This window comes from Rhinolophus sinicus, chromosome 17, assembly GCF_057876585.1.
Source record: "Rhinolophus sinicus isolate RSI-liver-muscle chromosome 17, RSI-T2T, whole genome shotgun sequence".
Taxonomy (NCBI): Eukaryota; Metazoa; Chordata; class Mammalia; order Chiroptera; family Rhinolophidae; genus Rhinolophus; species Rhinolophus sinicus.
Genome location: NC_142517.1, coordinates 54,891,402 through 54,916,095, shown reverse-complemented (window position 1 = coordinate 54,916,095; position 24,694 = coordinate 54,891,402). Strand labels below are relative to the sequence as shown.

Genomic DNA, 24,694 nt, shown 5'->3' with positions numbered 1-24,694 from the left:
ATTGTGTTAATATTAAATGTAAGTATTTACCATTCTGTCTCCTCTTATCCATAGTTAGCTCAGTTTTTGAATGAAAGACCATGGTTTATTTTTTCTCATATCTCCTTGTATCTTGTATATTATCTGGCATATCACAGAGATATTCAGTAGTCAGTTGTCAAATGCTGTGTTTCCCGAAAATAAGCCCCAGTTAAGATCTCAGCCAGACGGATGCATTTTAGTACGTTATGACGATGTTCCAGAAGAAGATGACATGACTGTAATTGAATAAATATAGATTGTTGTACATGAAAAAAATAAGACATCCCCTAAAAATAAGCCCTAATGGAGCAAAAATTAATATAAGACTCGGTCTTATTTTCGGGGAAACACGGTAAATATTATAAGTGAACACATGCATGAACAAATGAATGAATAGATAAGTATAAAGACAAAGAACTACATGCTCCAGAGAACTTTATAATATTCTTAGAGATTTGAAATGCCTACTATAATGTAAAAAGTGATATATTACACATTGCAGGAAATGCTGCTGGGGTTTAGGGAAATAGCTATCACTTCCACCAAAAGAAAGATATTGAAAAGACTATATTTAAACGTACCTTGAGGCCTAGGCCTGGTTCAGATCGTTTGAGATGAGAAGTGGGGATTAAGCAGGACAAAAACACGCTAGAAGCATTGTGAGCACAGGCAGGAAAATGCCTGCTTGCAGTGTATCCAAAAAATAGATAATATTTTCCATGGGAAAATATATTGATCCTAAAAATGACATTTTTGACAAATTTTGCCTTCAGCTATGGCATCATTTTTATTTGTGCATTTAAGTTGATTTTTTTTTTGGTTATTATAAAAGTGGTATATGCTTATTGACAACTTTAGGGAAATATAAAGGAAAAGGAGACTATCTTATGTTTTATTCATTCCTTTTATGCATAATAATGTTACTGCTTTCCAGACCTGCTTTCATTCTACATTTATTGCTACAAATAATGTGGGAAATACAAATGTGGGAAGAGATCACTAGACATTTCTAGTTGTGTACGTTGAATTAGGTTTGTCGCATAGAATAGAACAACCATATTAAGAGCAGCTTAATCATACAAAGGTTTATTTATCTCTCACAAACCAAATCTAGATACCAGCTGTCCAGGGCTGGTACTGTGTCTTCCCAATTGTTAGGCGCCTTGGCTGTGTCCAGCTTTTAGTGCCTCTCTTCCTAGTGTGTTGTACAACGGTGCATTGCACTGTCAGCACAACCACATACAGTGACCCTGGGTCTGCCCTCATCCCCGTGACCCAACCAGCATCCTCACTGCAGTCAGAGGGCAGAGGAAGGGATGAAGAAGACGGAGGCAAAAGCCTCCACCTGTATTTTCTTCAAGGTGCTCCCCGTTAGCTGCCATATGATACGTGCATCCCACAGAATACACCCTAGTCAAGTGGCCACACTTAGGTGCAGGGAAGGCTAAGAATGTAGTCTTTTTTTTTTTTTTTTCTGGATTGCTACATAACAAATAAATAGTTATTTTGGGAGAATAGCAGAATGGAACTGGGACAACTAAGAGCCTCTGCTTTAGCCTGCCATCATCTTAACTTAAGAATAGCTCAGATTTCCTCATTTTCTCATTGACAACAGTTGTTTGATTGTTTTTTGTTGTTCTTTTTAACTGATGCTTTAGGGTGCTTTTCCTTTTATTCTGGGACAATAATAAGATCCATTTTAAATCATATTTACTAATACTTGGATTTACTTCCAAGGTTCTTTGTCTCTCTAGATTATGGGAAAGTAACTTGAGTGTGAAATGTATAGAACATGATGAGAATCACTTCCAAAAATGAGAACAAGAATGTGATTGATTTCAGACCAAAGACTTTAATTCCCTGGAAATGTCTTTCCCTTTTGTATGTGAAAGTTTCACTCTTTTGAACAATATTAGCTAACAGTTTTATAAATGCTTGCTTTGTACAGTTATTGTACTAAAGCATGTCTCAATTATTACCTTTCATTTTTAATTCTATTTCTACCAAGTAAGTTCTAGTACTATCCCCATTTTACAAATGTAGAAGCACAGAAATATGAAGTAATTTTTCTCAAATCAAGCAGCTTGCAAGTGGCAGAGCCGGAATTCAAACCTTCTATTTTAATCTTGAATACGCTTACTTGTTCCTTTTAGATTGATGGAGACCTCTGTGCTCTTATGTTGTAACTTACCTGATACATATGAAATTGGTCCGTTCCCTTATGCTTCATCTGTACTTTGATATCCTTATTATAATACAAAAAAAGTTTGAACAATCACCCAATGATTTTCCATGCAGTTATATTTTATATTATTAAATGATTTCTACAAGTCACCATTATTTTCAAAGATGTGTACACTTGAGGTTTTGTTAGGCATTATTCTTAGGAGAACATTTTCTCCCTGTCTGGATCCCTAAACTGCTCTTGGTACCACTAGTATCACTACTATCGCTACTCTTACTCCTTCTGTATACAATTTATCAATTTACCATTTGCTAGACATATTGCACATGTTATCTTCATTAAACCTCACAACAGTCATATGTTATTTATCCTCATTTTATAGATGAGGAAACGAACATGTAAAGTAATTAAGTAACCTGTTCAAGATCACAGGGCTAGATAAATACAAATCCAGGACTGCAATCTAGGCAGCCGCCTGCGTATCTATGCACCTAGCCCCTACCCATACTCCTCTTCCGTGTGAAACAAGCCTACTAGTAGGCAAATACTCAGAAAAGTCGCCAAGAGCAAAGCAGAAGTGTTATACCATAATACAACTTAAGTAGTAAGCTAGTTCTAAATTGTGCAAAATTGAGACAGGTATACATGATGTGACAATATACATTCATATTGGTAGATGATCAGATAGGCTAGTTATGGGAATGCCATGTTAAAACTAGGCAAGAAAGAATTAAGAATACAATATTTCTTTTAAATGCCCCTCCTTTGTGAAGGGAATTGGCCCCTTATGGGGGAAAACCAGAGTACGTTTTCCCCCTGTTGTTTGTTGTTTTATATTGCATTTTTTTGTATTATTTTTGTTGTTGTTGTTGTTATTGTTTTTCAAATAGTTCTGCCTGTTTTTCAGTCTTGCTGGTGATACAGTTTTGAATGTCAGCATTCCCAAAATTCAGCTCTGCCAGTTTAAGGATCCTTGGGTCCTGCACTGATTGCATGATAATACAGTAATTATCCACCAGCCTCTTTCTCTGCACAGCTTCCCCCTCCACCCTGTGTTTAGAACATAGGAGGTGTTAATGAGGGGCTGCAAGGACATCTGTTAGACAGATGGGTAGACTTGATATTTAAACCCATCACCATATGCATTACACATAACCCTCCACTTACTTGGGTCCCCTTCCCCTGGAATTGAAGACAACAGTACAGCTTTCATGATTCCCGATTTTGCCCTTTTAGAGCATTGTTCACACTACAGATCAGCAACTCCCCATATTTAAATTGTCTGGGCTGTGACCTCCCCTTTTAGCTATAGATAAAGCAGCTGAATAATCTTTGACAAAGAACAAGATACAATCTCCTCTTATCACTCTCACGAAGCTCATTATTTAGTGCCTGCAGATGGTTGGGTATTCAGAATCTAGTTCCTTCCTCCTGAAAAAAGTGTGTACACTTTCCAAAGATTTAAGCTTCAAGAACTTAATCCTGGAGAAAGAAATATGGTTCCCAAATAAAATTAGTATCAATTGAGAGCCATTGCTGCTTAAGTCCTAGTAGGATAATGTAGATCAGCGTTTCCCAAACATCTGTATCCGAGCCATTGCAGTGCTCTTAAATTCTGTAAATCCTTAGATCAAATCTCCAGTATTTTGATGTATTTATTTATGATTAGGAATCAACATGTTTAAAAACCTGTTCAAGTGATTGTAATGGAAACCAGGTCTGACACTCAGTGTTCTAAACTAATTTTGTGGCTTCTAGGCTTATTTTGGTCAAATCTGGACATAGGCAATTATTTAGATTTACTCAGATTATGGTGATCAATATATTGGATTAAGCCTAATCAAATATAGGGTAAATTGTCACTCTGACACGTTGGAATTAAATCTATTAAGCATGTTACATTTTTACATTTTTATATTGCTATTACGATGGTTGTATTTTAGTGGTGGATGAAATTACTGTATGGAGTTAGTAGTGGTAATGCCAATTATTTTACCAAATTGATCACTGAGAAAGAGTAACCTAATAGAAATGACTTAATCATGGATAAATAAATGTCTAATTCTTCTATAAAAGTTTTGTTAATAATTTTCTAAGTAATTTTGAGAAAACATTTTTTTCTTCAACTTTGGTAGTCTCTGAAGACAAAGTCGATAATAAATTCCATCTGTTTCATAGAACTAATATGAAGATTAGACATTATAAGAAAGTTGGATTTCTCAAATCTATTAGATCAGTGAAAAGTGCCTTTTTTATCTTCCCTTGGAAATTGGACACTTTCATTGTGTTACATACTGAAGAAATGCTATGAGGGGTGGCATTGAATACAGGATTAGAAACAATGAAAACTGAATTTGGAGGGAAAATAATAATCTCTTCAAAAACTGTGTAATAAGACACTAAAGAACAACAAATCAGGAGTCCTGGGGTAAAGCTCCAGTTGAGAGTACACTAATGGAAAAATTTATTTTGCTATTTTTATTTAAATTAACTGGAAAGATAAACTAAATGGTTTGGTTTCCAAAATCCTCTTTTGGACCCAATTTTTCTTAGTGACAAAAACAGAACAAAAACAGATGGAGCAAAAAAGTACCTCTCGTGCCCCTGATTGTTTTAATTACAGAAAAGATAATAGCTGCAACTCTCTCTCCTCCCTCTTTTGAGTTTGGGATCTCTGCCAGCCTAGGACACCTTCTTCCCCCAAAACATTATATATAACTCCTTCAAAGCAGCTTTTCAAAGCTTTGAATTTAGTCTTTAATAAAACCTTCCTCTCTATCCTCCACACCTTCTTCCATATCTATCTCTCTCTTACACACAAATATTACTTCTGGTCTCTTTCTAAATGACGATATAGATCTTTTTGTTCACAATGTCTCAACTCTTTATAATAAATATTTACAGCATACTGGGTGCATTCCTTTGGCAATGCATTGCTCCTGAACCAGCACTTAAAATTCTACAGTTCCAAAGGGTTTCCATGTGACATTAATTAAGGTGTGAAATTGCTTCATGTTAATTGCCCACGCCCTTCCATGATCTGCTATTAAGATAATTAAATACACTCAATGGTACATTAACTAACAGAGCAATCCACTCTTTCTACTTCTTGAAAATTACAGATGGCCAAGGAAAATTCAATTAAATTGGTAGTAATAAAGATTAGTCATTTTTCATTCTTCTTTGATGGGAACTGGTAGAGGATGGGATTCTTTATAGTGTGTTATTTATGAGCCTTATCAGAAACTGGAGTTAGGTTGCCTCCATTTGGAAAACAGAATTTGTCAGTCACAACAATTGCCCTCCACACACGTTTTCCAGCTCTTCACCACAGAGCAATATTGATACTCAATGACTTATACCTAGTTTTACCCATAACTACCAGAACTCTCAATTTATATAAATGATTTGCAAGAATCCAGCAGTAATATAAAAGTAATAATTAGTAGTGGCAGTTGTATTACTTTATATTCCATTTGCACGGCTCAGTATTATTTTCATAACCAGAGTACCATGTGATAGTTACTAACACCTTGGGAGTATGCAGGTTAAGATTATCATCCCAACTTTAAACATGTGGAAACTGAGTTTAAGAGAGGTTAGATAACTCACCTAAGTCCATACAACTAGAAAGAGGCAAAACTGAGACCAGAGCTGTTATCTTTATCAAACGCGGCTTAGCACCAGTACACTGCTGGGTGAGGATTGGCCATTGCATTGTCACAGGAGGTCAACAGTGACTTAACAAGAGTCATTTCAGTGGAGTACAGGGGAGTAAGTCTAACTGAAGTGGATTTAAGTTATTACAGGAGGTAAAATAATAGAAGAAAAATGCTACTTTTGAGGAGTTCTGTTATAAAAACGGAAGTAGAGAGATGGGGAGCAAGCTGAAGAGAAACGTAGTGGTTACACGGTGGGGGTTTGCCTAATGCTATTGCAAGATGTTTATAGACTGAACAATCGAGGAGAAATAAAATTGGTATTATAGGAGAAAGAGTCACTGAATAGCACTGAGTAGAGGGCATAGGAATCAAGTACACAAGTGGCAAGCGAAGGGCTAGATTTAGTTAGGAACAGGAAGAGTTCAAGCATTGCGATGGGCAGGAAGCCAGGACGTGTGTGCAGATGTGTGCAGGTCATCATTTTTGTGGTGGAAATATGAAAACTTTCTCTTCTGCTTCTCTTTTCTACGTGAAATACAAAATAAGGTAGGTTGATGATAAAAAGAAGGGTCGGAGAGAGAGAGGAAAAGACGGAGGGAGGGAAGAGAAAGAAGGAGAAGGAAAAGGAGAGAAAGAAAAGGAAAGAAACAAAGAAAGAAGGCCAATTAGCTGAGTCTGAGGAGGGTTTGTGGTGGTGTTGGAAGTTTGAGGAGGAAAGAAAAGATATGGAATCCTCACCTGGGAAGAATGGGAGAGGTGGTTAGCTAGAGAAATGTAGTAGCATCCCCCCACCCCCACCCCGAGATTTGGGGTCAATATTTTGACCTGAGACCAGTTAGCAGTTTTATGTTTTTCCCCAGACATATTAGACTATTTTTCTGTAAGCTTAGAGCAGGAACCCTGGAGTTAATCACACGTGAATTTGAATGCTGATTCTGCGCTGTATCAGTGCACTACTTGAACAGACTACCCTTTTGTTCTTCAATTTCCTGAATTGCAAAACAGGACCAATAAACATATCTACCTTTTAGGGTAATTTACAGTAATCTTAGTGGACATCAAATGCAGATATACCATAAGTGCTCAATTAACATTAGCTATGATTATGAGGGTGGTGGCAACTTAGGAAAAGAGTACTCATGGGATGGTACCTGGTCCCTGGTTTATTATAGTCGTCTGGTTTATAAATAACAGCACTTCCTGAGATTTCACTTTTTTCATACTTTTAAGAAAGGCATCATTTTAGTTTAAGTTTTCCAGGGGAAATCTATGATAACTATAATAAAAGTGATTGTTGAATGTTAAAAGTTGCAAACAGGGAATCTGAATTGTGATAATAGCAAGGAATGTCTGCATATCCTGATAACAGCATTTGCAACAGAGGTACCAGTAGAAAGAATATAATATAAAAATTTTAAATGGAAATACTGCCCTGGAAAGACCCATACCTAATCTTACAAAGAGAGAACAGATTTTATTTTTAACAAGACTTCAAAGCTCAGTGATATACAAGGTCTGACAATTAAGTTTGCAAACTCATTACAATGATGTTGCTAACCTTTTTTGATACCAGATGAATTCATTATGAATTTTTACCAACTGGACAAACAGGTAACCAAGTTTACTATTTGGAAGTGCTGAAATGGCTGCATGAAAAAGTTAGACGACCTGAACTTTTCGCCAACAATTGATGGTTCCTGCATCATGACAATGCACCAGCTCACATGGCACTGTCTGTGACGGAGTTTTTAGCCAGTAAACAAATAACTGTATTGGAACACCCTCCCTACTCACCTGATCTGGCCCCCAATGACTTCTTTCTTTACCTGAAGATAAAGGAAATATTGAAAGAAGACATTTTGATGAAATTCAGGACATCAAGGGTAATATGACAACAGCTCTGATAGCCATTTCAGAAAGAGTTCCAAAATTGCTTTGAAGGGTGGACTAGGCGCTGGCATCGATGCATAGCTTCCCAAAGGGAGCACTTTGAAGGTGACTGTAGTGATATTCAGCAATGAGGCATGTAGCACTTTTTCTAGGATGAGCTCACAAACTTAATTGTCAGACCTCGTATGAATATATTTTGTTTTTCTCTTCTCCAATGGCACAATCTTGCATTTAAAAATAAAGCAAAAATAAATATATAGAGCAAATACCACATATGGTTACAAAGCTGGTAGCCGATAGTCTTATTATGACCTAGTGTAAGGTTTTATTTGTTATACCGGAACTGCAGGGCTTGCTACAGAAATATGGCCAGTGTCACTATGTAAAACAGTATGGAGGTATCTCAAAAAACTGAAAATGGAACTACCTTATGACCCAGCAATTCCACTCCTAGGTGTCAATCTGGAAAAATCCAAAACTCTAATTTAAAAAAATTTATGCACACCTATGTTTATTGCAGCACTATACACAATAGCCAAGACATGGAAACAACCGAAATGTCCATTGGTAGATGACTGGATTGAGAACCTGTGATATAGTTATACAATGGAGTGTTACGCAGTCATAAAGAAGAATGAAATCCTACTATTTGTAACAATATGGATGGACATAGAGAACATTATGCTAAGTGAAATAAGTCAGACAGAGAAAGAGAAATACCATATAATCTCACTTATATGTGGAATATAAGGAAAATAATAAATGAATGAACTAATCAGAAACAGTCTCAGAGACATAGAGGAAAAACTGAGGGTTGCTAGATGGGAGGGGGGTGGGGATAAGGGGGAAGGTGAGGGGATTAGAAAGCGCAATTGGTAACCACAAGATTGCCACGGAGATATGAAAGTCAATTTGGGGAATGTAATCAATAATGTTGTAAAGATTTTGTAGGGTATCCAATGGACAATTGTCCCATTAGGGAGACCTCCTCAGGGATGATGTAGATGGCTGATCACTGCACCGTACACCTGAAGCTGAAGCTGAACAATAATGAATGTCAACTATAATTTTATATATATATATATATAGTTACAAGAAGTGTAGTTCACCATTAGGAATAGAGACAGTGGAAATGTAATGGCTCTGTGCGATGTCAGAGAGGTAGTAGATGGAGGGAGGGGGGTTATCACTGTGTGAGGGATATAAATGATAAACATGTATTACATTGTTTTGTACACCTGAAACTAATAAAAAAAGAAAAGAAAAGGAAAGAAAAGAAAAGAAAAAAGAAGAAATATGGCCAGTGTATCTCAGGCAGCTGTGAAAATGACAACTTTTGCTATGCCAAGTCATGAAATGACAAGTGTCCACCCTACAGGTGTGTTTTGCTCACATTAAAGCATTTAACTGGGGATTCCTAGCAAATGCTATGTGTTAAAGTAATACATGGTGTGGACTGTTATTAGAAACCTGCACTTGTCCTTGTGTCTGCAATGAGAAATACTCTCTCACCAAATCTCTCTACCTCATTTTTACTCTGAAAGCCAGGATCAATCCCTCTGCTTCAATGTATTATAAGTCAGGAAAGGTCAAACTATGAATAAAAGAAAACATCCAGAAGAAGAGAAGGAAATGGAGGAGAAGGGGAAGAAGAGGAAGAAATTGAAACATGTAACAGAATAGAGAAAAATCGGAAGAAAAACTGAATTGAAAAAAGCATATTAAAGAACCAAACAGAAATGCTTCCTTTTGCAGGACATTGTTTCCTTTTAGCATTTATCTAAAACTATTGTGATACCACATGTGTTAGAGGAACAATGATATTTATCTCAAAAATATCCTGTGGGGTCAAAACAGGAAGTTGTTTGTTTTTTTCTTTTCTTTTTTTCTTTTTTTCCTGCTTTAAAGAGGAAAGAGGGCAAGAAACGTGATCAAGGAATATCCAGAAGGGGCAGATGAAAGAGTGGTAACATTGGTTGGTAATGACTCAGGTAACGCATCATCAGGATGCCGAACAGTCTTGAAATTTGGAGAGTGAAACTTTATTGGAGAATAGTGTAAAGTGAAATCTGAAGGAAACACAGTTAGAAATTAGTTCCATACCTAGTGCTAGCATTAAATCATGCCCCCTGAAAATAACATCTGTATCAAAGTGTAGCCCACAGGTGCTGAATGAGATATGTTTAAGATAGTGGCATCCCAGGTTGCCTAAATAAGATGATTTGTTTCCAACTGTTAAATGGGCAGTTGCACTGAATTTGGATTTCTGTGAAACAACGCGGGGGACTTGGGAAGACAAGAAAGATAGGGAGTTAGATTTTTTGTTTGTTTCTCCAATTTATTCCAAGTCTGGAAAAATACTGCTCATCAAAAGAACTAGAACATCACTTTGCTCTAATAGCTATTGTGGGCTAAAATGCATAAAACAGAACGATTGAGAAGAAAATATTCAAGAAAAAAGGTATTTTTTTTTTTTAATTATCAAGTCCCCTAAAGTAAAATAAATCTATTCCTTATGTGATAATAGCTTACTATAACAGAAAGTAATGGAAAACCCCCCTTTTTAAAGTATCACTGTACTTTGAGCTACTTACATTAAGAGACTGGGATTCTTTGCAATTTAGTAAAAAGGTCCTGGTTATTAGGAAGAGGAAAACTTTATCTTGCATGAGATAGGAATGATTTGAGAAGCACAATTTAGGAGGGGTAGAATGTATATAACTATTGAATTTTTTTCAAATTGCCTGGTAGTATATGATTGGAAATCAATACCAGAACTCCAAATTCTAATACCAGTAACTGTATAAAATTGTGATTAAGTTTTATTGTATGGTAAAGTATATATGATTCTCATATTTGGGATTAGTAATACTTGATTTATCCTTGTTTAGTCTTCTTAAGTGCTAAAATAAGCTCCCCAGAAAACAAAAGGATAACCCTTCTCAACATGTTAATTAACTTGCACAAGTGAACCCCACCTTTCAATACCAGTCAAAATTATGGTACTTGGAGTGTATTAGATATTGTCTAGATTAGATAAACAGCAGGTCTCATATATAATGGTTCCTCAGCTATGTTTGATCCTAAGACATTAAGATTGTGTTTACAAGGCGTCAAAACAACTCATGAAAGTTTCAAATGCTGGCAACCGTTTCTTACGGAATCCATGCAGTAAGATTCAATTTGACTGACTCTTCCTGACTAACCTGACTGGGCGGTATTCATGTCATGTAAACACAGTTAGACATTTTGCTAGATAAAGAGATTGAATAAATAGTTTTTCCCTATATACTCATATACTTGATGGACACGTTATTAACTCTGCATTCACTATCAAATTGAAGCTGATATATATCATAATTATGGTTTAAGTGGTCTGGCCAGGAATTCAGGAGATCGGACACAAATTGGCCCTGCCAATCTTACTCCTCACCAACTCTCTATTTTAGCCTACTCTTCAATCAGTCACTGTTTTTCTTATACAACCAGCACTTCATCTCTTCACCCTTTTTTGTTAGGTCGTCCATCTCTAAATCCTCTGCATCCTTCAAGACAAAATCAACATCAGATAGCTATTTCTATGTACTCCTTGCCATTTAACTCTCTGCTATGGCCCTTTCTACCCTGCGTTTTGTGTGCATACCGGCACTCCTTCTTAGCCTTGAGCTCCTTGAGGACAGGAATCAAGATGTCATTTCTTGCAGATGATGCAGAATTAGGCAGATTGCCTGGTTCAAAGTAAATATTCACCTGTTCATAGAATAAATGAGCAAATTAATGCTTGAACAAATTCCTCTTTGGTTATTAGTTAGCACAGAGTCATTGAAATTTGAGGAGAGAAAAGAAAATGAAAAGTCAGCAGTAGAATTAAAAAGATGCAATATTAGTTGAGCCAAATTAAAGGGTCAGTAAATGTTTTGTGAAACAGTACGTCCTATCAAAGGGATCTAAGATGTTGTTAACCAAAATAAAGTTTTGGGTTATAACAAACAATATAAAGCATCTGCTTGAGCCAAGGATTGCAATCCGGGAGGCACAGATTCACGTAGCAACCCAAATTGTGCTCTGGAGAGAACAAAGAAAAGCAGGATTTATAAAAGCAAAATCCACAAGTGCAGTTCTCATTTAGGTCCTCTGTGCAAATGAAGGATGTGGCTAGCTTAACAGGGAATGTTTATGTCCAATATGTAAATGAAGGATGCAAAAGCTACAAGTACTGTTCCCCTTTAGGTGCTCTATGTAAATGAAGGGCACTGGCTGGTGAAAGTATTGGCTCCTTTCAAATGAAGAACGGAGATGGTTTGGTTGCTTGGTAAGGGGGAAGTAAAGTCCAGGATGTGGTTTCAAAAAGGTTAAAAAGTTCATGAGTGGGACTTGCATAAGGCAAACACTTTATAGCCTCTTGACTTCATTTTAGTCCCCTTGACATAAATTACTCTACCTTGGCACTTTCCATTCACAGCACTCTGCTTTTTCTAAGTCTGCATATGGAGGTCAGGTATAATCAGGCTGGGAAGTTTTCTCAACTGTCATCCCCATCATATAGTAATATGTAGCTTTAGCGCTAATTAAGACACTTTTCTTCCAGAGAACAGCAAACTCTTCTAAGACAGCACTGTCTCATGGAAGTATAATATGAGCTGCATATGTAAATTAAAATTTTCTAGTAATCATATTTACAAAACAAATGTGAAACACATTTTTTAATATATTCAACCCAATATATCCAAAATGTTATCGTTTCAGTATATAATCAGTAGAAAATATTTTTACTGAGATGTATTATTCTTTCTGTATAGTCTTTAAAATTTAGTGTTTATGTTATACTTACAGCACATATTAATTAGGACTAGCCACATTTTAAGTATGTGATCAGCACGTATGGCTAAATGGATACTGTATTAGGCAGTGCGGTCCTACGATGTTTTCATCAGCTTCTGCTATCCTCTCACCACCCAACACCCCTTCAGTTATATCTCAGCTCTCTCTCGCTTAGTATAGTCTTAAGACATATTTTTGACTATTGAGGCATCATTGGCTTTTCCTATTCAAATAGGACATTTCTGGCTTTAATAGTCACTTTTTGTTTATAACTTACACTCAGTACATTTGTTTCTCTGTGTGTGCTTTTTTTTAAAATAAAAAGTGTTATTATCAATTATGTTGTATAAATGCATATGACATAAAATGTTCCACTTTAAGTGTACATTTCAGTGCCATTTAAATACATTTACATTGTTGTGCAACCATTACTACAATCACTAACTTCCATCTCCAAAACTTTTTCATGTTTCCAAACTGAGACTCTGTACCTATTCCCATTCTCCCTTCCCCGGCCCCTGGCCGCCATCATTCTACTTTCTGTCTCTATGTATTTAAGTATTCTAGGTTTCTCACATAAACAGAATTACAAAATATTTGTCTAGTTTATTTCACCTAGCATAATGTCCTCAAGGTTCATTAATGTTTGTGTCAGAATTGCCTTTCTTTTTAAGGCTGAACAGGATTTCATTGTATGTATACAAGTATATCACATTTTGTTTGTTCACTCATCCTTTGATGAATGCTTTGGTTGCTTCCACATTTTGACTATTGTAATCAATGCTGTTATGAACACTGATATGCAAATATCTGTTCACAACCCTGCTTTTATTTATTTTGGGTATATATCCAGAAGTGGAATTTCTGAATCATATAGTAAGCCTATGTTTAATTTTTTGAATAATCACCATATTGTTTTCCACAAAGGTTGAAAATTTTATATTCCTACCAGTAATGTACCAGAAGGTTCCAGCTTCTCCACATACATGCCAACACATTTTGGCAACGCTATTTTCTGGGTTTTTGTTTTTGCTTTTTTTTACAATAGCCATCCTACATTTTTTTCATTACCTTTTTGGATGACATTGGGAATATTTAGTAAAGATAAGGCCTACTTAGACCTTGATTAATATATGGGTATGATAACTTACACATTGTCTGATATAAGATAATCATTTGTACATTTGTTTGATGAATGGCTTTTCTGATTCTATTAAGAACTCCTCATTAGGCTACTATTAATGGTGCATCTGGCTTTAGGAAAGTTGCAGTTTCTTTTATGTTTCAAAAATGGGGTAAGAATTTCTCATTTACTTTATTCACAGTGTTATTATAATTATCAGAGTCAATCAATTTGAAATGGCTTTAAAGACCCTGAAATAATAGATTTATTTCAGGGATTAAAGGTTTATTTAAGAGATTGTCATTGTGGTTATTGTATACATCGCAGTGATTTGGGTTTACATTTTGGACTTACAATGCACTTGATAGAATTTTTATGCCTTCTATTTTCCTCGTATTTTGTTTCTTCATTCTATTGTGTAGAATAGCATAGTGATAGAGTGTTAATATAACTATCAGTGGAAATTACATTATTGAAGTCTTTTGTTTTTTTCTTGCTTTCTAGCTCGATTATGATCTTTTAATTACATTTTATTTATAAAATTTGATTGAGATTCATACCTCTTGATTTGTCAGCTTCTTAAGTTAGACAGTATTACTGAGCCTGAGTATTCTTAGAGCCTGTAAATAACAAGAAATTTAAATTTAATCTTTTGGTTTGACAGAGATGTTTGCTGTCTCTCTTTTTTTTTTTTTTTTTTTTTTCATTCCTTAGTTTGCTTTCTTTAAACATTCAGTTCTTCCTGTAAACAGAAATACAGAAATTCAAATACCTATTTGATTTATTGGGGACAGGGGTTTCAGTGAACTGAACTAACATATATGAACTAGATTTTAAATCCCAGAATTTTATTGCTCCACTTAATGGAACTATCAGCAAGTTAATGATTGGGTTGTCCTAGAAGAGCAAGTTGCACACTTCGCTCTGACACTAGTGAGTTTTGTTCTTTTTGAGACACTGAAAATTTTCAGATGCCAATTTGGAAACCTCACTGAGGACTTGATACCAGGATGGACAACAGGGTTAAGTTACTGGAAATACGATCTTCAGCGGTAATTATAATGGTAGCATTTTGTGTTGTCACAACTGAAATATTTTATGTGTAAGTGAGACATAGCAAGAAAAATAATTAAAAGTTAAAACTATATGTCTTGGTAGAATCTGTGACATAAGAAAACTAAGAGATATATAGCTACAAAAACTATAAAAATATATATTATTTAATGGAAATTTTAAAATAATATTCTTAATTTATCTCAAACTTGAAGTTTAAGAAATTTGCATGTCAAAATCTATTGTGTATTCAAAAATAAACAGAAAACATTATTTTGTTTTGTTCACTGAGACTCCGATTTAGCAGTCCTGGGGATGTATGTGTTTTCACAGCTGATTAGGTGACAGAGCAGGGAAAAGCTACTGTATGACATCATATGAATAGTTTACCAACTGAATACTTCGTTGTTTCTTCCAAGTTCCATTGTGCATTAACCAGTTATAAATAAATGGCTGTATTTTGCACATATAAATATATGCTTTAATTTTGGAGATTTTGACACTGTCCATAACAGAAATACAGGTAAGAAACATTAGACTTGAGGAACTTCAAGATTCCAATAGGGTCTTCCATAAGGTTATTCTGTCTTTTGTAAAAGACATAAAATTCAATTACCTACTGATACCACCTGGAAATTACAGGATCAATTCTTTCTGAACAGTTTTCTCTGTACGCTTTGCTATTTAGGCCAAAGGCATTTAGTCTTTTAGGAATATTGGAGGAACCACTCACTGCAATAATTGAAATATTTGAAAATCTCATTTAAAAAAATTATTTTTATCCTTTATTTTGTCAGTTGGTATATCACATTGATTGATTTACATATGTTGAGCCATCCTAGTGCCTCTAGAATGAGCCCCACTTGATCATGATTTATCATTTTTTTAATGTATTTGATTTGCTAGTGTTTAGGTTTTTTGAATTTATATTTGTCAGGGATACTGGTCTGTAATTTTCTTGTGTTGTCCTTGCTAGGTTTGGGTATCAGGGTAATGTTGACCTCAATAGATGCAGAAAAAGCATTTGGCAAGCTATAAGATCCATTTATAAATAAAACAATTCAATGGGTATAGAAGGAAAATACCTCAACATAGTAAGGCCATATATGACAAACCCTCAGCTAATACAATACTCAATGCTGAAACCTGAAAGTTTTTCCTCTAAGATCAGGAATACTATGTTATTCAACATAGTATTGGAAGTCCTAGCCAGAGCAGTCAGGCAGGAGAAAGAAAGAAAAGGCATCCAAACTGGGAATGAAGAAGTAAAATTGTGACTTTTTGCAGATGTCATGATTCTTTATATAGAAAACCCTAATGACTCCACCGAAAACAAAACAAGACAAAGCAAAACAAAACAAAACAAAAAAACTATTAGAAACAATAAACAAGTATAGTAAAGTTGCAGGATACAAAATCAATGTACAAAAATCTATTGCATTTTTATATAATAATGATAAAATTTCAGAAAAAGAAATGAAAGAAATTTTATCTACAACAGCAACAAAAAGAAAAAAAAACTACCTAGGAATAAACTTAACAAAGAATGTGAAAGACCTATATACTGAAAACTAAAATACATTGAAAAAATTGAAGCAGACACAAAGAAATAGAAAGATATTTAATGTTCATGGATTGGAAGAATCAACATAGTTATCTAAAGCAATATACAGATTTAATGCAACTCCCATCAAAATCTCAATGGCATTTTTCAAATAAATAAAACAAAAAAACATCAAATTTATGTAGAACCACAAATGACTCTGGATAGCTAAAGAAATCCTGACAAAAAAGAACAAAGCTGGAGGTATCACAACCCCTGACTTCAAATTATAATACAAAGCTACAATAATCAAAACACTATGGTATTGGCAGAAAAATAGACACACAGACAAATGGGACAGAATTGAGAGCCCAGAAATAAACCCACGTATGTATGGCCAAATAACTTTCGACAGAGGAGCCAAAAAACATAAAATGGAGAAAAGAAAGCCTCTTTAATAATTAGAGCTGAGAAAATTGGAAAGCCATGTACAAAAGCTTGAAACTAGACTATTATTTGACATCATACATAAAAATAGATCAAAAGATCATAACTCAAAATAGATCAAAGACTTTACTATAAGACCTGAAACAATGAACTACATAGAAGAAAGCATAGGTACTAAACTTACGGATCTTGATTCAGAAAGGATTTTATAAATTTGACCCCAAAGGCAAGGGAAGTAAAAGAAAAAATAAATGAGTGAGATTACATCAAACTAAAAAGCTTCTGCACAGCAAAACAAACATCAACAAAACAAAAAGACAACAAACCAAATGGGAGAAGATATTTGCAAGCAACACCTCTGATAAGGGGCTAATATCCACACACACACACAAAAAAAAAAAAAAAAAAAAAAATTATATATATATATAACTCATACAACTCTACAACAAAAAACAAACAAACAATCCAATTAGAAAATGGGCTGAAGACCTGAACACACACTTTTCCCAAGAAGATATGCAAACAGCCAACAGATATATGAAAAAAATACTCAACTTCACTAGCTGCAAGGGAAATGCAAATCAAAACCACAATGAGCTATCACCTCACACCTGTTAAAATGGCTATTACCAATAAGACAAGAAATAACAAACGTTAGAGAGGATATGGAGAAAAAGGAACTTTTGTACACTGCTGGTGGGAATGTAAATTGGTACAGCCACTATGGAAAACAGGATGGCATTTCCTCAAAAAATTAAGACTAGAGTTACGTATAACCCAGAAATCTCTATTCTGAGTATATACCAAAAAAAATTTGAAAACATTTATTCATAAAGACATATGTACCCCTACGTTCATTGCAGCATTATTCACAATAGCCAAGACATGGAAACAACCTAAGTGTCCTTTGATAGATGATTAGATAAAGAAGAAATGGTACATATATACAATGGAATACTACTCAGCCATAAGAAGAGATGAAATACTTTCATTTGCAACAACATGGATAGATCTTGAGAGTATCATGCTGCGCAAAATTAGTCAGATGGAAAAGGACAAGCACCATATGATTCTGCTCATATGTGGTGCATAAAACAGAAAGCAACTAATGAATAAACAAAACAAAAAACCTCATAGACACAACAGTATGGTGGTTACCAAAGAGGAAGAAGTAGGGCGGTGCGTGCAGGTTGAAGAGGGTAAAAGGGATCAAATACATGGTGACAGGAGACTAGACTTTGGGTGGTAAGCATACAAGCAATATACAGGTGGTGTATTATAGAATTATATGTACTTGCAACTTTTACAATTTTATTAATGAATTTCACCCCAATGAAAAATGTAGAATAATTTTGCGGTATATTTTGTGTATATATTTTGTGCTACACAAAGTGTGGTTTGGGTCTCACCAGGATCAGCATCACCAGGGAGCTTATTAAAAATGCAGAGTCTCAAGCCCACTACAGACCTTCTGAATCAGAATCTGTGTTTGAACAATATCCCTAGGCTATTCAAATCCACATTAATGTCTAAGAAGCTCTACTACTGAGTGTGTTGGAAGAAACCTGTCTCCTCACTGAACTAGTCTGAGGAGACTCTTACCTATATCTTAACTCTCTTAATCTAGTGTTGGATTTACAATATCTTCAGCCAAAAAATGTATCACTATATTCTCTGAAATGTGTTATTCAAAATCCTCATGAAGAGATGAGCTCCTTCATTTTCTTAAACATCTTTCGATGCTTACTATATGCCAGGCATTTCTTCCTCATAAAAATGATATTAATATTTTTCAATTGTGAAAATGTGTCCAAGTTGACAGAGCTGGAAAGTCGCCGAGTAATCATGTGGACCCAGGCAGTGTGGCTTTTAAATTGGTCTCTTCACCACCACACAGGACAGACACCTATTCATTCACAGCTGTACTCACATCTCTGGTACGGGGGCTAAACCCAGGGGAAGACACCATTTGATTGGATTACCAAGGCATTGTAGTGGTGGTTCAATAGGCGGAGGTACTGAACTGTTTGCTCCTAAATCACAGATGAAAATAATCCCAGATATGTAAGTGACATATTTCATGTACTCATCTGCAGTCATGTTTATCTCACAACAGTATAATGAATCCATTTTAATGTATTCAATGTGCGGATAGAGCCTATCTCACAAGGATAAATATGAATTGAAAAACATTGTTCTTTTTATGCAATAATCTAGCAACAAACATGGTAAATTTACAGATGACTAAGCTTCAGAGCCAGGCAAAACAATGGAGGAGAAAACAAACTGTTTATATAGATGTGAACTGAAATCCCGTGGTTGCATAATCACTTTTCCTGTTGATGAATAGTTAAGAAGCCACGGACTGTGTTCATTATTACCTTAGGTGAAGGGAATCTGGAGTAACTGAGAAAATTGTGGGCATTTTTTTTTCTTTTTCTTTTTTTCTGCCTTCTCTCCCATTATCATTTCTTACGTAGGATACCCTGAAAATTGACAATACATATTTCAGTTTAACACAACTACATCATGTTTCTTACAGTGGGATAAGATTAGGAGCATGTAGATAAGGATTTTTTTCTTACCCAAACTAGATTGCAGGCTAAGGACTAAATATAAAATATCTATTTCTATCCTTTAAATGTTAAGCCTGTAATGTCCCCTCTAACTCTAGATGAAAATCCCTTATATAGGTTAGTAGACAGTAAAAACTCCAGCCTTATCTATAAGAGAACAGAAATATCTCATATATCTCATGCACTCAAAGGTCTGCAGTTCAAGAAGACTTAAAAGTTTGTACTGATGGAACTGGAAGAGGACCATGTGTATCCACTAAATTCATTATCAAGTTAAACCTGTTATTACAGCAGGAGAAGAGCTCGTGATAAAAATTAAGAATATTAAAAAACCTAATTTGAGATGTTTATTGAGACCAAATTGATGTCTAATATTATAAGTAATTATTGTGATTTTGCTTTCCAGTGTGTATGTACAGAGAGCCATCACTACATGAAATTGGAGAAAAACAAGGGCGTTCAAGGAAAAGTTCTGGAACACCCACCATGAATGGAGGCAAAGTCGTGAATCAAGATTCAACATAGCTGAGAACTCTTCCCTTCGTCCCTTCTCATCCCTTCCCTTTTCCCCTCTCCCCTTTACCCATTTCCTTACAATAAATCCACCCAAGGAGAGAAAAATAAAATGGCAGCACAGCACCCAGTGGTGAAGATTCTGCACTCAATATCTTCCTTTGTGTACGACAAGAAAATTGAACTAAAGCTTTCCTGTTGCAATGTGATAGAAAATGCATATGCACAAAGATTAGCATATATATGCACAAGGGGAAAAATAAATCAAGACTCCACAAACTTTAAAGTAAACTGTGCTGTTATTAATAGAGGGCTACTTGTAATGAAGACATAACTATAATAAAGAAGAAATAAAGTTATTACATTAAAGAACAGGGTTTTGGAGAATTGAACTTACAATTGATGTAATGCTCTCAGTAGCGTAAAGTCTGGATAATGCTGTGATGAGAGCTTTGTTTTGATTTTATGTTTTCTTTGGGCATTTGGAATTGACACATAATTGCATCCTGTTTCCTGGATTTTTTTTTTTACCATGATACTGAACATGTATGAATTATAGATTCTTCCAATGCCACTAAGGTATATAGCCAGGAGTCACTTACCATCAAGAAAAGTTTAAAAGTGTATTTTTAAGTTGTTAATTTAAGATTGTGTTTAGGTGTGTATATGTTGAATCTAATGGTATTAGCTGATTTCATTCCTTCATAAAGAGAGTTTCAGATTCTCCTTAAAGCAGATCATATTTTTATTAAATTTATTAATTTAGGATCTCATTTTTAGTAATTTAGAAAAAAAATTATTTTGCTAAGGCTGAAGTAACTTTTTAGAATTCTTTGTTATTACCATGCCCAGGCAGTGATGTACAAGTTACATGCTCTTATTATTTGTGAATTTTTAATTTTGTGGATACCTTTGAGAGTATAGGTGCACGTCTAGCTGTCTTAGAGAGTTTTATACCATCTCTTGCATCAGGAAAGAACAAAGCGAGGGCTTACACAAGGAAATACATCTTAGGAAATTGATCAAAGAAAATTGTGTTTGCCTTTATAACTTACCAGAGTTTTATGTATGTATACAGCATTTTCCGAACTCTGCCGTGATATTGGGAGGCATGGCTGTGAAATTCCTTATTTACTATCTTGCAAAGCAGGTGGCTTGTTTGTTGCTATCTATCCTCGTTTATAAGTGTGTCTCCTAGAACACAGAGGAGTATTTGGAATAGATTGTACTTTCCAGAGGCATAGAGAAACAATATAGAATTGACAGCTATGGTCCCAACAGACAGGGTTGTGTGAGCAGCTTAAAGTAGTAAAAAGAAACAAACAAAAGTCTCAGTGTAAGACTAGGGGAATTCAGTTAGGAGTACTAAAGTATTAGAAAAATATTAGAGAAGAAATGAACACCATGTAATTGCCTTGGAAAAATAGATCTACTTAGTCCTACAAATCAGGAATGGTGTAGGGAGATCCAAATTAAAACGAAACAAAACAGAATGTTAAGCAGATTTACGGATATTATCAATGAGAAGACGTAGCATGTTACTTCTCCTATAACTCTACAGTCCAGCATGTATTGTTCCAAATATGACTCCCTAAAATAAATACACTTTGCAGAGGTCTAGGTCCTCACTTCAATGACCTTGCCATTGGTTGCTGTATTCCATCAAGGTCACTGTAATTTCCCTCACTCTACACAATCATTATTCTCCAATAGTGGTTTGTGTACTTCACCAAATATTCTATTTATGTTATCAGGAGGTTAGAAAATGAAATGGAACTGTTTGCCTAATCAATTGCAAAGAAGAAAAATTATGTCTCTAGGCAAGGATTTTGAACACATATTTGCAAGAAACGTTTGTTTAACCAAAATATTTGGAAAGTGACAAATAAAGGAATCTAAATTTAAAAACAGAAGAACAAGAAGAAGAATGTTACTCTTATAGGGAAAGATACCCTTGTAAAAAAAAAAAAAAAAATCTGGTTGTATTTCTTTTTGTCACTCTTGATTCAACTTGATTATAAACACACCTGTCAGTTTCAGGACCAAACAAATCCCAAGCACAAAGCCTTATTTTCTTTGAAGAAATAAAAAGAGGCTTCCACAAAATAGGTCACAAACTCATTTAGCATGAAATGACTTGAGCTTTTATGATGATACATACACACGCATGTCGACACTCGCCATAAACTCATTAGTAACACAATTGACAGTTATCAATTACACTGATGATTTCATGACAGAATATATTTAATCCAGTTAAATATTATGAAAAATATGATAAGAGATATGAATCTCCAACAAAATTCTTCCCTCTATTTTCAATGTCTGTTCTTCATTTATCATCCACACTCACATTTGTCTCCTTCCTGATAGCAGTTAAGAGGCAGAGTTCTAACTAGCCAATTAGTATATGTTTTTCTTTCTCCATATCCTTTAAGCAAATACTCACCACAGTAAAATGCTTTGGAAATTAGATTTGTCTTATTTACAATTGAGTTCAGAGAATGTATTGGAAACCTTATACTATTGTTCCACATTAACCTGACAGAAGTGTGGTTTAGATAGAGCACAGGACAAATATTTGCTTAACTGCTGTTTACCTTGTAAAAACATAAAACCTTCAGTTAGAAAACACCAATATTTATTGTCTAGGTTTTTAAAAAAGTACTAAATGTAAACATAAAATTATCTTATTTCCTCCAAAAATATGAGCCAGTTTAAATAGTTCATTTTTCAGGTTTATTGCAAGTAAAATAATTCTTTACTTTGATTTTCATTATACCAATTTCTGGGTCTCAATTCTGCCATCATTTATTCTCCTGTAAGTGAAGTAAAATATATATATATATATATATATATATATATATATATATATATATATATATATATATATATATATATTCATTGGGATAATCTCAGGAGAAATATGACTTTTAGCAAATCTTTGTAATTGGCTATGTACATATAAGTTAAGACATGTTTACAGCCCTTGTTGTACCATGTTTCAAAATCACTGGACTTAAGAATGAGAACAAAATTTTTGAGAATCTCATCAAATAGATTTCTGGTCAATATACCTAGTAACTTGATTTTTGAGCTGGGAGTTTGAGATATAGAAACAAATGGTGCTGAAGTTCCATTTGCTAATTCAGAGACCTCTGTGCTTCAGGAAAGTGGAGGATAGCAAGTCATTCTAATCCTGATTGTAGTAATAGGTTGGGTTTTGAGTGTATATATTAATTTCATAGCATATTTTTAGTCACTATGAACCAACCCAATAAAGAGACATCAATTTGATGCACATTGTGGTTTTTTGGACCTGATTGTAATCCAGGTGGCTTTTTAGAAGAATTCTTCTATTTAAGAAAATGACAATGCTATAGATAAGTATTATATACAGATTGGTGGTGCTGTGGTGCCACTAGCAAGAGATGAGAGTATTAAGACAAAGTAAAGGATCAAGAATGGCTTCCAGTGTATTGAAAAGCTTCATGGTCCTAATTTGGGACCACTCATTTCTTGGGGAAGAAGCATAACTACATCACTAATTGTTTTAAACAGACCCAGAAATAGCAAACCGATTCCACTTTCATGGCTTAATCTACAAGGCCTTGCTCTGAGAAGGGTTTCCATGACATTGCTTAATTTCATCTGCACAAGGTGAATCACATTGACACATGAAAATGCCCTGCTCATTTTAACATCATAAAAGGCTGAGATTATTTCTCTGTCATAAAATTGTAAATAGCATTTTTTAAGTAAGAATCAAGTTTCAAACGGTGAATTGTTCTACAAATATATATGTGTATATATACATATGCTTCTGAGATAAGGATATATTATATAGAGTTTTTATTTGATTTGTGGTATTTAGTCATAGGTAATCAAACAGATTTGAATGCAAAAATTTATATATAAATGTATATTTCTAATGGTAGTATAAATTGCCACTTTATAAAAAAAAAAGGAGACAGATGGGAACGAAACTCAAAGCACATGCTCCTTCAGAACTTCAGTGCTTCTTTGGTGCAGAAGCAACTATTTTTTATCTATAAAAAGATATATTAAAAAGCTATACTTCCTGATACAGATTCCACAATAGTCACATCAAATTGAAAATTTACGGTTGAGGGTAAGAAAAAGATGCTAAATGCTGATCTTTATTTTTCAGGATTTTTCCTGGAGCCCAAGTTATAAATTCAGTATTTAAAATATAAATTAAGTGATAATTAGTAATGTTCAGAGATGATATATCGAGTTTCAGTAATAAACAGAAGCAAAAATATATTTAACATCATACTAACATTAAAATAATGTCATACAAATTTCATCATTAGATGTTTTATTAGTTGGGAAAAATGAGTTGATGCTTCTTTGTCTTTGCTCCAAGCACAACCTAAAAAGATTGTGGCATTCATTTCACTTAAAGTTGTTCTAAAGTCCAAAATATACTCCCATGAATAGAATTGGTATTAGCTCCATTGCAAGGTTAAATGTTATAATCTTAAGAAATTACTGACACAAAGTGTTTAATAAACATATTGTATGAGAAACTGAAAAAAATAATGTTTTGTTTTCACATTAAAGCACAGATTATTCAAATCATTGTTTTTTGAGATCAGATTTGTAAAATGTTTATACATCACAAACTTCCTGAAGTACAAAGCAGTTAAAATCTTGAAATGCTCATGCATGTACACAAAATACTTGCAATTTTTTTTTTAACATTAAACTTCTTTGGGAAGTCTCTCTCCTTTTTTAAAAAATTGTGTTTATCCTATAATGTGTCACTGAAAAAGTGCTGTTCTTATAAAAGAGATCAAAATCTATGGCTGGGAAATAAGTTAAAATTTTTGTTGA

The 24,694-nt window shown here is 34.5% G+C and overlaps 1 protein-coding gene across 3 annotated transcripts in view; it reads left to right on the top strand.

Annotated features, from left to right (window-relative positions):
* Positions 1-22,670, top strand: part of FGF12 (fibroblast growth factor 12) — a 520,770-nt gene extending 498,100 nt beyond the window's left edge. For all 3 annotated transcript variants that reach the window (XM_019723113.3, XM_074329539.2, XM_019723105.3), the window contains one exon: positions 19,728-22,670. In XM_019723113.3, coding sequence (XP_019578672.1) covers positions 19,728-19,846 — 119 coding nt within the window. In that variant the 3' untranslated portion in view covers positions 19,847-22,670. The remainder of the gene's footprint in view (positions 1-19,727) is intronic.
* Positions 22,671-24,694: the final 2,024 nt, after the last annotated feature.